The sequence below is a fragment of the Falco biarmicus genome, chromosome W (genome assembly GCF_023638135.1).
Source record: "Falco biarmicus isolate bFalBia1 chromosome W, bFalBia1.pri, whole genome shotgun sequence".
In the NCBI taxonomy this organism is placed as follows: Eukaryota; Metazoa; Chordata; class Aves; order Falconiformes; family Falconidae; genus Falco; species Falco biarmicus.
This window is the reverse complement of record NC_079310.1, coordinates 18600925-18615692: the sequence shown is the minus strand read 5'-3', so window position 1 is coordinate 18615692 and position 14768 is coordinate 18600925. Positions and strand designations below refer to the sequence as shown.

Below are 14768 nucleotides of genomic sequence, written 5' to 3'. Positions count from 1 at the left end.
ATTCCAATTGCATACCGAAGTATACCCAAACAAATACTGAAGTATACCCAAATGTATACCAGTAAGGTGCTAGTGTGATAAACGCAGTCATGATTCAGGTCAAAAATAGAATGTACTGTGATAAGTGTAATTGTTGTACCCTGTGTAAATCTGGGACCTGTATCACAGTTGTGGTGAGTGGGCACGTGTGGTTGTCCTTTAAGACAATGTGATGGCTTCCCCTTCCCCTGAGGCAATCGCTGCCTGGAAAAGCCCACCGAAGGAGATAAGTAAAGTGAACCAGCCAGAGAAGGCCCGCCAAAGGAGACAAAGACCTTGAGATTTGAAAAAGCGCGCCAAAGGAGAACCAATAGGAGGAGAAGGTGTACCCTAACGACCCAATGGGGAAAGAGCAGGACGAACATCCGGCGAGAAGAGATTGGTCAAGATCTGGGGATAAAAGACGCTGCTTTTAGGACTCAGGTGTGCGTGTGGTGGAACTAATTGAGTTCTCCGCGCACCCAGTGCTGTTTTTGCTTATTGTTTCTCAACGTAAATTGATTGAACCCAAAATAAAATTGTTTTAATTGTTATCGTTTATAACAATTTGGCAACTCGGTATATGCTATCCAATGGAAGATCTTGTCTTGCGGATCACAGATAGCTCCCAAATGACCGGTCCCCCAAAACAAAAAAAAAAAACAAAAAAAAAGAAGAAAAATAATACCTTCATCAGATGGTCCTTTTCTATTCCTGCAGTGATCTGATTTAGGCAAGAAGTCTCTCTGGAGAAATCTCTGGGGGTACCCGAGAGAGTCCTGTTCTCACCGGGTCCTGCAGCCAAGCAGAGAGGGTCCCATCTGGGTCGCCAAAACACAAAGATCGGCATCATCCAAACCCCCTTGCTTTCTAAACATGCCGAAGTGGGAGGCTAGGTGCAGCTGGGTAAGGAGTCCGATATAATTAAACTCAATAACAGCAGACTGTTATTAAGCAAGGTATTCTTTATTGCAGTGCTGGGGTAGCACTGGGGATAACTCTACCATAAGTGCCCCCCCCCCCCCCCCATCTGGCAAACTTTTAGACTATATATCATGAAATTATACATGTTCATAAGATTTCTGAGAACTCATTCACATTTACATGAGATTTCCTGGAACTCATTAGCATATGCAAATGTCTGGTCCGCATGCGCAGTCATCTTCTCTGGTGGTCTTTGGGTGGTCGCCGGGGTCTTCAGATGAAGGCTTGTAGTCTTCTTCACTTCACCCACTGATCAACCTTTACTTCTGGGCAAATTCAGTATGGGATCAATAGATCATATCCTTTGAGGCTATTGTTGCCATTCTCTTGTCCTGTGTATCTGTTCTCAAAATTGAGTTGTCTACCATGAGATTATCTGGGTGCCCCCTTACTTTACACCCAACCCTTATCTTACAACCATCTGGAGCCTCTTTTGTTCAACTAAATATCTAAGGTACTTACAACATCTTCCTTGGGTTCCGAGCCTTAACCATTTCACTATCGCTAAGAGACCAACCTCATTTCACAGCTTCATTAGATGGTTCATCCCAGGGTTAGGAGTTAGAAAATTAGAGAAAACAATAGTTAACATTTCAGCTGTGATTGAAAAAATAGAAGGTCACACTATGGATGTTATAAAGGCTCTGCAAATAGAAGTGTCAGGTCTTTCTGAATTTTGAAGTCCTTCAAAATAGAATGGTACTGGATATGTTTTTAGCATCACAAGGGGGAAACTGTGCAGTGCTAAACACCAGCTGTTGCGTGTATATTGACCAATTAGGAAGAATACAGACAGACCTGAATAAAATTCAAAACCAAACTAAATTAATGCATCAGGTGACAGAAGACAACACCTCCCTTGGGTTCAAAGAAATCTTTGATAGATTGACCTCCTGGTTACCAAATTTGAACTGGTTGAAACAATTGCTTGCACTTGTAATAGCTATAGTAGCTGTATGTATCCTTGCTTGTGTGACATGCAGAATCAAACTCTACAACTCGAGGAGAGTTATAAAGCAGGCGCCGGGTGCAAGGAGAATCTCTCCTCCTAACTTGCACACCTTTTCAACAAGCCGACAGATATTTTATTATACAAAGTCATGCATATACATAAGGTTTCCAAAAATTCATTATCATAATCTCCTCCCTCTGGTGCCTCTTTAAAATGTACTTTTCACCTTCTTGGGCAGTTACCTAAAGTTTCTGCTTATCTTTGCATACATTAGCAGCCTATTGTTGTATAGTTTCTGTTATCTACTAGAGTTCTTTACATGTCATCCATTATCTAACCTTTTGTTCAAGTGTAAAACATCTGCTAACTAACGATTAGTCCTTCCTTATTTCCCACTCTAAACACATCAAGCTAATACATGCCCACTGGGCTGATTTTAATCTATATCATGTGTTATATCTCAGTGTTGTAATTGTTTTATCTGATTATGTTCTAACGACAGAAGAATATATTGGAGGTAAATATTGAGGCTTTGGGTTTGAAGGGCCCAAAGTCTCAAGAAAAAAAGGTGGAAAGATGATACAATGCTGTAGTTGCTTCATGAACCTTTGTTCTAGTGTATAAAAAAACAATATTTTAGTTGCAGGTCGACTGTGTCCTTATGTTGCAGATTATCTTAAAGTTTTACTGAATCCTTCTATATTTTGTGTTTGTGAAATAGATAGCTATAGGAGCATCTTGATTTTCAGGAGTTAACCTCCATGTTAGAATTATGTTAGCACTGATTAACCAATGACGTTTCAATTGCTGTGCTGCTTGTTATCCGAGACTGTTACTTGAAGTCCCTATGCTATAGACCATAATAACCTTAGTCCTTATTCTCTAGAGTGACGTGCGGAACCGAACCTTACAACTCGAGGAGAGTTATAAAGCAGGTATGTTTATTGTGGTACTGGGTGCAAGGGGGATCGTTCCTCCTAACTTGCACACCGTTTCAACAAGCCGATGGATATTTATTATACAAAGTCATGCATATACATAAGGTTTCCAAACATCCAGAATCTTCTCCCTCTGGCACCTCTTCAAGATGTACTTTACATCTTCTTGGGCAGTTACCTGAAGTTCTTGTTTATCTTTGCACACATTAGCAGTCTTTGTTAATTAGTTTCTGTAATCTTAAAACATCTGCTAGTTAACAATTAGTCCTTCCTTATTGTCCACTCTAAACAATACAGCTAATACATGCCCACTGGGCTGCTTTTAATCTATATCAGCATGATCTCCGGGGGGGGGGGAGAGGGGGGGATCCACCTTCTTTGGGGTGGGGGCCATTTGAGTAGGAGGTCGCTGATCTATTACTACCACAATTATTTTACCTTGGCTTATTTTCTTTGAGCAGTTAGCACGTCCTCATCAGAAGGCTCCTTATTTACATTCTTGTTGAGCTCATTTACATCGGTACTAATTGTCCCTTCTCAAAGTGCTAAGTTCCCGCCCTTCACTCTTTCTCGGGTGTTAATGTTTCTGTTATCTATGTAGCTTCTGTCTGCAGCAGAGTTCTAGGTTTTTCACTATATCAAGTCCATAACCAGAGCACCTAGGTTCTATGGTGTATAGGATGAGTTATTGGACAACTTGGCAAGGCCGATATTCAGCCATCCAACTTGGCAACAAAACTTAATTTTAAGGTGTCCTGAAGTGAACTACTGAGGGAAGAGGTTAAAGAAATTTTAGTAGATCTAATTGCTTAACGATTACCTAGATTGTTGTTGATAAATAATGCTTTGTTTTACTAACTATTGTGTAAATTAACTGAATCAAGGAATTTACAGTTCCTCCTGAAGGAGTGATGAGAACTAGCTAAAACCAACTCTATAGTTTGGAAAAAGACCAAGGAACAACTGAGTCTGCACAAAGAGAGAAGGTAAAAAGTTCAGAGCGAGGGAGACTACCAAGCCTTCATCCCCATGACCACCACCAAGAGGCACTATGCAAGCACAGTTGGGAGGGACTTATGGAAATGACTTCTTGGAACTAATTTTAATATGAAGCGGGCTAGGTTATGAATATGTATAGGCGTATTTGGAAATCTTATGTATATGCAATTTTGATTGTATAAATTGAGGCAAGTTGTTGCCCCAGGCGTGCACGGCTTTGGTGGGACTACCCTCCACCCCCCACACACCCCCACCCCCACCCACACCCCCGTGCTGCCCAGCGCTGAATAAACATACCCACTTTAAAATCTAATTAAGATTGTGGAGTCTGATTCCGCACATCACTACCTTCATTATAATACTAAAAATCACACCCACAGGTCAAGAAGACCCTTGCCCAGGTGAAGACCCTTCCTCTGCACAATCATAGTAACAGAAAAGGATGACACAGCAACTATTACAATTATATGCAAATTACTAACCAATCATTGTAACTGGGAGTGTACGACCTTTTCATTTTGTGTATAAATGTAACAGTAAAATCTACACAGGTGTGCTTGATTTGTGGAGATGCCACTGAGCACCCAGCGCTGCAATAAAGGAGTGCCTGCTTAATACTCCATTGGTGTTAAGAGGTTTGATTCCCGATTTCGGTGACACTTGTGGCCAGCTATTGTTTAGGCTTTGTAGTTGTTGTATGTACAATTGTTTATCTTTGTCAAGGAATGTGTTAAGTGATAAGAGAGGGTCTGCAGCAGAAAAAGCAGGCCGAGATGGTTCTGTGGTTTGTGAAGGAGTGCTAATTAGAGGATATGTGCAAATACTTGTGGAAGAGTCATGGAGCAAACAATGGGATGAAAAGGAGTGAAGAGGAGACAAGGACCGTCAAACCATCTGGATGACCACCTGGAGGCCTAACTGCCCAGGTTTAAAAGGACATTATAATATTAATGAAGGTCCCTCCAGGGAAGACTCCTACATAGGCAAATAATTCCAAGAAATGTAATGAATATGTATAGCTGTGTAACATAAAATGGGACCCACAAAATAGTTTGGCATGCACATTAGGTGGAACAGTTGAGCCAAGGCATCCTAGCCTGATAAACAAGCACATACTTAATCAAAACTGCACATATAATGCTTCTAAGTTGCTAAGAGTTATATGTCATGATGAGTCCGCATAAAAGTCGCTTGGTGTTACTTAGATATGTTTACTGTTTTAGCATGTTTGCTGATTACTTCTAATCAATGCTTTGCAGTGGAGGTGTGGCCTGGAGATTGAATATAATCAATGTATCCAAAATTACGTGTGTTTTTAGATAAAGAAATGTAACATGTATAAATAGGTCTGAAAATGTTAAAAAGGCGTGCATGATTTTGGTGGGACTACCCCCCGTGCCGCCCAGCGCTGAATAAATATACCTACTTTACAATCTAACCATTGTGAAGTCTGTTTTCTGCATGTCAGTTTTGGCGAGCCAGCCAGGAGGACTCTCTGCTCGACCGCAGAACTTGCTGTGGAACAGACGCTCTTGGGCACACCCCGAGTAACTTCCTCGGTGGAGCCTCTGCTGCTGGCCGATTACTGTGGGAGCAGACAAAGACCTCCTGAAGCCGCGGAATGAAATGGTATGTTTTTAAAATAGAAGCCTATAAGCTGTACGCGTGGCTAGTGGGGGTGGCTGGTAAATCGCACAGAGATGTCTGGCGTGCAGCGCAAAACAAGTGCAAAAGAAGTATTCTGAGAATTAGGTAAAGGATTTGCTGACCAGTAGAGTGGCCTCTAGCGATCTTGAGGGTAGATCGAGCAAATCCAGGGTTGCCACCACATCTTATTATTAAGAGCCAGGATGGACCTGTCAATGATTGGTATATAAGTGACAGGTGAAGGGTAGGCGGGACCTACTTGCAATTGCGCTTGGATAATTTCTGTTTGCAGCTGCCAAGTAGAACGACTAGATCGAAGCGGAAATTGGCATAAAAAAACATAAGGAAAGGTGGTAAGAAATCTAAAATATACAATTGCATGCATGGAAACCAAGTTATATTTGTTAATAACAATTATTGGCTTATGTGTGTTAGTAGTAACTTTTTGGATGATTAAGGAATCGGACCCTAAGTGTTGTCCAATTTGGAAGGAATTGAACTCGTAATTGGATTGATATAATTGTGATATCTGAGGGGTGAAATATACCAAAGTGGAGGAGGATAGAGAGTCACTCCTTCAGTGGTTTGGGCTTGAGTCTTGGGAATATTTGAATGACAGTGGACATTGGATAAGAAGGGAAAACAAACAACGGTTTTATTTAAGAGGAGCATATATAACACCCGAAGGGTAGCAAGTGGCTTTGGGCTAGGAACAGCCTCTTGGGGAAACACCTCAGAATTCAAGAATTAATGGACAGATAGGGATAATCCCCTGCTTTATATGTGGATTTGTAATTAGATTATATGAAAACTGGCACCCTGCTTGGGTCCTACTAAGGCGTAGATCTTGTGGAAAGCGATGGTATTGTACATCTAGTAGACGAAAGCCTGATTGTCCAAAGTGTTTTCCCCAAATATCACACTTTTATGATCAGGAGAGATATCACCAAGAAACATAAATAGTGAAACTAGTGTGTGGAAAGAAAAATTTAGTTCCAGAAATTTGGGACGTGTGGGAAGAAAACTGGGAAAGAACTATAAAAAAGTGTAAAAAGCAATTTGCAAAAAGGAATAACCAAGATCTAAACTAATAAGAGATGGGAAATAACCAAGGGGGAGGAATATTAAAAAAGAGCCCCTCATTGGAAAGATATCATTGGGTCTGGAGGAACAGAAAGTAAAAAGGTTCTTATCAAATATTGCAATCAATGGTGGCTGCTATATAAACTAGAAGGTGATGCTAAGTGGCCATTCAATGGGACCATAGATTATAATACTCTGTTACAACTAATGTTATTTCTAAGGAGAGAAGGAAAATGGGATGAGGTCTCATATGCAGATATGTTTTTCACCCTCCAGAACCATCCGGAGTGGCAAAGGGACTGTGGAATGGTACCCCCACAAGATCCCATGGTACTCGCACTCAAGTGAGAGAATAACAAAGAGTTTAAAGGCAAATTGAACGGTGTTGTTCAGCTTGCAGCATTGGTCAAATGTGTACTAAAACAGGTAAAATTCACCAGGCATCAGAACAAGATTTGACTGACCTATTTAAGCCTCCCCCTCGACTACAGGGGCAGGATGTGGACTCGGATGGAACGCTCACTCCCCCTGACAGCCCCATATCTTCCCGCACTGGGAAAAAGACGACCTTGGCTGTGGTCCAAGCGCCACTCCGAGAGGCGGTGGGGCCTGATAGTGGGGCAGTGATACTCAAAGTACCTTTCTCCACTAAAGACCTGGGGGAGTGGAAAAAGGTAGCAAAAGATTATAGAAATGACCTGATAAGTGTAACTAAACATTTCAAGTTTATTATAAAACAGCGTAATCCTGACTGGAAGGACATACAATTGTTATTAGAATATATGACAGAGACCGAAAATCATCTGATTTTAAAAACGCCAGGGAACTTAGCTGAAGACCATGATAAAATTACGGGGGGAGATGTTAAGGAATATTTTCCCCTCCAAGATCCAAAATCAGTCCATATGGAGATGTTATGCGGCGAATGAAGAGACGGGACGCCGCTTGATGCAAGCAAGTTGTCCATTTATTAGTGATTTTCTTACAAATATATACGTTTCTACCTTCTACATATTACACACTGATTGGTTAAATCTTAAGCGTAAAAAACACTGATTGGTTGATATTTAAGGCACACCATTAGAACAATAGGAGCTTACTAGTTTATCTTGACCTAGCAATAATTTCTATTCCAAGGTTAGGGAGTTTCTTTCTACGCGGCTTTCTTGATTACATATTGGCGCCATCCGTTCCCTTATCTGGCTACTTGTTTCTCTGTCCGTCTGGTTGCCTCCTCAACTGTGCCGGCTCAGGGGCCTGCAGTTAGCTTGTTCCTTTGCTCCCAGGGCTTGTGCCCTACGAGTTCTAACAAGTCTCTATTCATCAGGCTATCAGTACTTGGACTCTTGTCCTTGAGGCCTTGTCCTACAATGTTACAAGAATATCAGGAATGGATTTTGAAAGGAATGGAAAGGGCTATCCCTAAAACTATAAACTAGTCAGCGTTGTATGCTATTAAACAGGGTCCCACTGAGTCCCCATCCAAATTTTTAGATCGACTGAGAGATACAATGCGTCACAGCACACCACTAGATCCAGGGTCAGAGGTGAGGATACAACAGTTCGTCTCACTATTCTTGGATCAGTCTACAGCTGATATTAGAAGAAAACTTCAGAAGTTACGAACCACAGAAAGTAGGGACTTGGAGATATTATTGGATGAGGCCTGGCGAGTTTTCAGCAGTCGGGAAGATAATAACAGGCAGGGACAGAGGAGAATAATAGCGGTGGTACAAGGAGAGGAGAAAAAGTGACTGCAACAATCAGCTCGATTAGGAAAAAATCTACGTGCATTGTGTAAAAAGTTTGGACATTGGAAAAAAGAATACCCGAGGGACAGGAACCGACAGTCGCAGAAAATAATAGCTCATATAAAAGAAGACTGATGGAAACCTGGGGAATCTACCCTAGCGGATCCCACTTAAGCTAGGGAAAACACAACAAGAGGTAGAATTTTTAGTAGACACAGGGGCAACATACTCAGTTCTGAATCAAGCTCTAATGCCTCTGGGAAATGATTATGTTATGGTAAAAGGGGCAACTGGCCAAAGTGAAAAGGCATACTTTTGTAAGCCAATAAAACATAAAATGGGCAAGCAATGGGGCATCCATAATTTTTTATATATGCCTATCTCTCTGAAGGCGCTTTTGGGGAGAGATTTGTTGGAACAATTGGGAGCAAAAATTGTATTTGAAAAGGGAAAAATTACTTTAGAAGTAAAAGATCAACAATATATTCAAATATTAAGCCTAACATTAACCAGTCCTTCCTTAGAAATAAAAATGAATGATGAAGTTGTAAACCAAATGTACCCAGGGGTATGGGCTACTGATACACCTGGAAGAGCAAAAAATGCTTTACCTATTGAAGTAAAAATTAAAGAAGGCCGAAAACCAGTAAGAATTAAATAGTATCCCCTAAAGAAAGAAGATAGAGAAGGAATCCGGCCAGTAATAGGAGACATTTTTGCAGTTAGGATTATTAAAAGAGTGTGAGTCTGAATTTAATACCCCTATATTACCTGTCCAGAAGCCCGACAGATCATATCAAGTGGTCCAAGACTTACGGGCAGTAAACAAAATAACTGAAGACCTTTACCCAGTAGTGGCAAACCCATATACATTGCTAACCACACTAACACCTGAATTGATTTGGTTTACTGTCTTAGACTTGAAAGACACTTTCTTTTGCCTCCCTCTCCACGAGACCAGCCAAATATTATTTGCGTTTGAATGGGAAAATCTTAAGAGTGGTCGAAAGACCCAGCTCACTTGGACAGTGTTGCCGCAAGGATTCAAGAACAGTCATACTATTTTCGGCAACCAACTTGCAAAGGACTTAGAATCCTGGGAAACCCCGTCCGAAGAGGGAAAATTGTTGCAGTATGTGGACGATATCCTAATCACTACCAAGACAGAAGAAGGTTGGATGATGTGGACGGTGAGTTTACTAAATTTCTTGGGACTCCAAGGGGTATCAGGTATCTAAGAAGAAAGCACAGATAATACAGCACAAAGTAAATTATTTGGGATACGAAATTAGTGTGGGACAGCGAACACAACAAACTTTGGGACAAGCCTGTAAAGAAGCAATTTGCCAGATTCAGAGACCACAGACAGTAAAAGATTTGACAACCTTTCTGGGAATGACGGGGTGGTGCCGGTTGTGGATCTATAACTATGGATTACTCGTTAAACCACTGTATGCCCTAACTGCCACTGAGCAGAAACATCTTGAATGGAACAAGGAAACTGAACAAGCCTTTGAATCACTGAAAAAGGCATTGATGTCAGCTCCGGCTTTGGGGCTCCCAGATGTAAGCCGTTTCTTCTTTTCTCTTATGAGAAGCAGGGTATTGCCCTAGGAATATTAGCACAAAATCTAGGCCCATATCGATGGGCAGTTGCTTATCTTTCTAAACAGTTAGATACAACTGCCAAAGGTTGGCCTGGATGCCTGCGGGCGGTTGCAGCAGTGATATTAAACATCCAGGAAGCCCGAAAGTTTACTCTAGGCCAAAAGATGACTGTTATGGTTTCACATACAGTATCGGCAGTATTGGAGGCAAAAGGTGGACATTGGCTCTCTCCACAAAGTTTCTTGAGATATCAAGCTATGATAGTAGAACAGGATGATGTGGAAATTGTAGTCACTAATATTGTCAACCCAGCCTCTTTTCTCAGCGGAAATACAGGAGAACCAGTACACCACAACTGCCTAGAAACCATCGAAGCAACATATGCAAGCCGTCCAGATCTGAAGGACAGCCCTATTGAAAAGGAGGAAAACTGGTTCACAGACAGAAGCAGCTATGTGCTAAACAGTAACCGACATGCGGGATACACCATCACTACCAGCGAAGAGATAATAGAATCCGGAGCTTTGCCTATGAACACTTCTGCACAAAAGTTAATTGCCCTAACTCGTGCCCTGGAATTGGGCCAAGGTAAAGTTGTGAACATTTATACTGACTCAAAATATGCTTTTGGAGTAGTACATGCACATGGAGCAATTTGGAAGAAGACTGTTAAATTCTCAAGGGAAAAACATTAAACATGCAGAAGAGATCCTGAAGTTATTAGAATCTGTCCAACTCCCTAAGAAAGCAGCAATCATGCATATAAAGGCACACCAGAAAGTGAGCTCGGATTTAGAAAAAGGGAATGAGTTGGCAGACAGAGAGGCAAAACAAGTTGCCAAAATAAAGCAAAAATAAAAGGAGCTTTAATCCCTGACAGACAAATTTCCCTAAAAAGCGAACCAGAATATACTAAGGAAGATTGAAAACTTATTACGGATTTAGAAGGCTCATATAACAAAGAAGGGTGGGCCTATACCCCACAGGGAAAATTAATTATTCCCTCTTACTTACTGTGGCCTTTAATATGGGAAGAGCATAGGAAAAGACATTGGGGGAGCTGAGGCTTTATATAAACACCTAATCAGGGAAATTGTGGCCAGAAATGTATATACTACAATAAGACAGGTAACTCAACAATGTGAAATATGCCTCCAGACAAATCCTAAAAATACTCCCAAATTAGAGATGGGGCAAATTGGGAAAAGTAATGGACCTGGACAACAATGGCAAATTGACTTTACTGAACTCCCAAGAAAAGGGGGGTATCATTACTTATTGGTGTTAACAGACACCTTTTCAGGTTGGCCAGAAGCATTTCCAACCAGAACAGCAAAGGCAAGGGAAGTAACTAAAATAATTGTACAGGAAATTATACCATGATTTGGGGTCCCAGCAGTTATTTCATCAGATAGGGGACCACATTTTATTTCCAAAATAGTACAACAAGTTAGCTGTTATTTGGGTATAGACTGGCAACTGCACACTCCATATCACCCACAGTCAAGTGGACAAGTGGAAAAGATGAATTATTTGATTAAACAACAAATTGTGAAGTTAGGGCAAGAGGCAAACTTAGCCTGGCCCCAGTCTCTACCTTTAGCACTTTTACGAATACGGACAAAACCTAGAACTAAGGAGGGAGTGTGTGGATAACTGGCTAGCTGAAAAAGGTCACATAGACATAGTCCAGCTGGCTCAACAGAAATGCACATCGCACTCAGCTTATCTGAAGTAAAGCAAAAAGCAAGGATACACTGTCCTTGGCTGGTTTTGTTACACAATAACAGGAAGATTGTGGTCGGTAAAGAATGTTGCAGGAGGGAACAGATAACTACAGAAGAGAAACTAGGGGCGGGCTTGGTATTTAGGCAACTAACCAATAATGAGCTTAACTTTTGTAATATGTATGAGCTAATTATAACAAGGCATAAAAGATGACTGTAAGACAGAATAAATGGAAGTCTGCTGATCACTCATATTGAGTGACTGTGTCTTCCCTCCGTCGCGACAGGAGTGAGTCCATTTGAAGTTTTATATGGACAACCATATGCGATACAGAGAGGAATATCTATCCAATCAGGAGACGAGGTTATAACCTCTTATATGACCGCACTAGGGAAACAATTAAATAAAATCCGAAAACATGTGATTGGGGCCTGGGGAAGGGGCCTTGATGAACCAGTGCATAATATTAAGCCAGAAGACTATGTATATATAAAGTCTCTTACAGAAAAGACTTTGGAACCACAGTGGGAAGGACTGTTTCAAGTACTTCTGACCTCCTTTACTGCCATCCAGATCAAGGAACAAAACCCTTGGATCCACCACACTCGGGTGAAGAAAGCACCAAGTAAATGGACAAGTGAATCAGATGGAAAATTGAAGATATGAATAAGAAGACAACAATTATGAAAAATATCAGAATAATTGTAGTAAGTATGTGCTTGGTATTGGTGGATGCATGGCTTGAGGTCTGGACCCCTCATAAACAATACAAGGTTGAGGAAGGGCAAGCAGTTGCACTACAATGTGCATTTACAAAACCACAGACCTCAGATTATAATGCTATATTTGTAAGCTGGGATAAAAAAGTAATTAGATGAGAAGGAAAAGATTATTGGGAAAGGGACCAGAATGTTTACTTAATGATAGATGGTAAAGAAAATTGGAGCCAACAGGACCAACAATATAAAGACAGGGTAACAGGAGAAAAAAATTCTTTGCTAGGGGGACTATCTCATATAGTTATAAAGAAGGTTATAATTCAGGATTCAGGAATTTATAGGTGTTTGATACAAGTCAGAGGAAGCGGAATGGATTATAGAATTGTCCATCTTGTTGTCCGAAAAACAAGGAGGATAAGAAGGGAGGCTCAGGGAAACTGGCCTGATCAGTGGAATTGAAATATCCATGTCAACCTAATGGCAAAGATAGCAGTGGCTATAAATTTAAGTGATTGTTGGATATGTCACAAATTTCCAAAACTTAGCGATGAGCGCAATATTACCCTTATAGGGATTCCCATTCCCTTGTTAAATAATGATTCTACATGGCAGGTGCTCTGGACAAAACCCAAAAGGTTTTTGTTCAATTACAGTTCAGGGGACCAAGAATGGCCAGTTAAAGGACAAATAATCATAACGGAGTCGGTCAGATGTTTAAAAAGTCAAGTCGGAAATTACTTGGTTGGAGAATATCCTCAACGTAATAAAAATGTCACCTTAGCAGGATCTTATTTAAGGAGACAATACTCTACCTTTTATTGGCATGCTCCCCAGAAGGGACTCTATTGGCTCTGTAATGACACTGTTGCTAGAAAGGAGTTGCCTCCTTTTTGGAAGGGAGCTTGTACTCTTGGGTCAGTAATGCCAGATGTATGGATAACCAAAGATTTATATGATAAAGATTATGGAAAAATATAATTAAATAATAAAGAGACAAAAGCAAACAAGTAACCCCTTAATTACATGACCTTCTACATTTCATTCTTTTGTTAGATGATTTATTCCGGTTTTAGGAGTAAGCGAATTAGGGAAGGCAATAATAAATATTTCAGGAGCTATGGAAGAATTTGGAAATGCTACTAGTGACGCTATTCAAACCCTACAAGGAGAAATGCGTCAACTTTCTAAAGTAGTATGATATTAGCATCGCATGGAGGAGTCTGCACAATAATTAATTCTAGTTGCTGTACTTACATAAATGAAGATGGGAAAATAGAAAGAGATTTGAGAATAATGAAGATTCAACTTGAAATACTCCACAAGGTCACGACAGATGATACTTCATGGGGTTTTTCTGAGCTATGGAGTAAGGCAACATCATGGATGGAGTCGTTATTTCCATTGGGATGGGTAAAGTGGATCAAGTATCTCCTAAGAGGTATAATCATTTTTGTAATAATCTGTTTAATTTTTTGTATAAGTATGAAATGTTCTCAACTATGCTTAAAGTGAAGAAAAGCCCTTAGAAAAGGGCACAAGAAAAAGAAAAGGGGGGAGTTGAGCCAAGGCACCCTAGCCTGATAAACAAGCACATACTTAATCAAAACTGCACATATAATGCTTCTAAGTTGCTAAGAGTTATATGTCATGATGAGTCCGCATAAAAGTCGCTTGGTGTTACTTAGATATGTTTACTGTTTTAGCATGTTTGCTGATTACTTCTAATCAATGCTTTGCAGTGGAGGTGTGGCCTGGAGATTGAATATAATCAATGTATCCAAAATTACGTGTGTTTTTAGATAAAGAAATGTAACATGTATAAATAGGTCTGAAAATGTTAAAAAGGCGTGCATGATTTTGGTGGGACTACCCCCCGTGCCGCCCAGCGCTGAATAAATATACCTACTTTACAATCTAACCATTGTGAAGTCTGTTTTCTGCATGTCATGATCCCCCGTGCATCCGGTGCCGCCATAAAGAATGCCTGATTCTTAATACTACATTGGTGTTAAGGAGTTTTATTCCCGAATTTCGGTGACTCTTTCTTTTGGTTTATGATGAGATTTATTAACACTAAAATATTATCGTAGTCAATACAACTTCACACAAAACTAATGTAGCCTGTCATTGTTTGCTTATCAATGTGCCAATAGGTCATGTAGTTGTGCTGTAAGCGTGGCAGGATGCAAGTGCTTCACATACCAATTTTAGTTTAGTCCTTTTCTCATTGTTATTACTTCTAGATTCATGCTTTTGCTACCATTGTTGCCTTTAAAATGCAAGTCCGTTCCTGGTGTGCAATAAGCCAGTCTTTCACGCTGAGACAAGATGTTGTTTTATT

General features: G+C 40.5%; 1 protein-coding gene across 1 annotated transcript in view; it reads left to right on the top strand.

Moving 5' to 3' along the window:
* The window catches only part of LOC130141915 (uncharacterized), a 29506-nt gene extending 15398 nt beyond the window's left edge, over positions 1-14108 (top strand). The window contains exons 4-9 of the mRNA XM_056323213.1: positions 2841-2889; positions 7048-7295; positions 8085-8256; positions 9371-9562; positions 10293-10568; positions 12214-14108. Coding sequence (XP_056179188.1) covers positions 2841-2889; positions 7048-7295; positions 8085-8256; positions 9371-9562; positions 10293-10568; positions 12214-12374 — 1098 coding nt within the window. The 3' untranslated portion in view covers positions 12375-14108. The remainder of the gene's footprint in view (positions 1-2840; positions 2890-7047; positions 7296-8084; positions 8257-9370; positions 9563-10292; positions 10569-12213) is intronic.
* Positions 14109-14768: the final 660 nt, after the last annotated feature.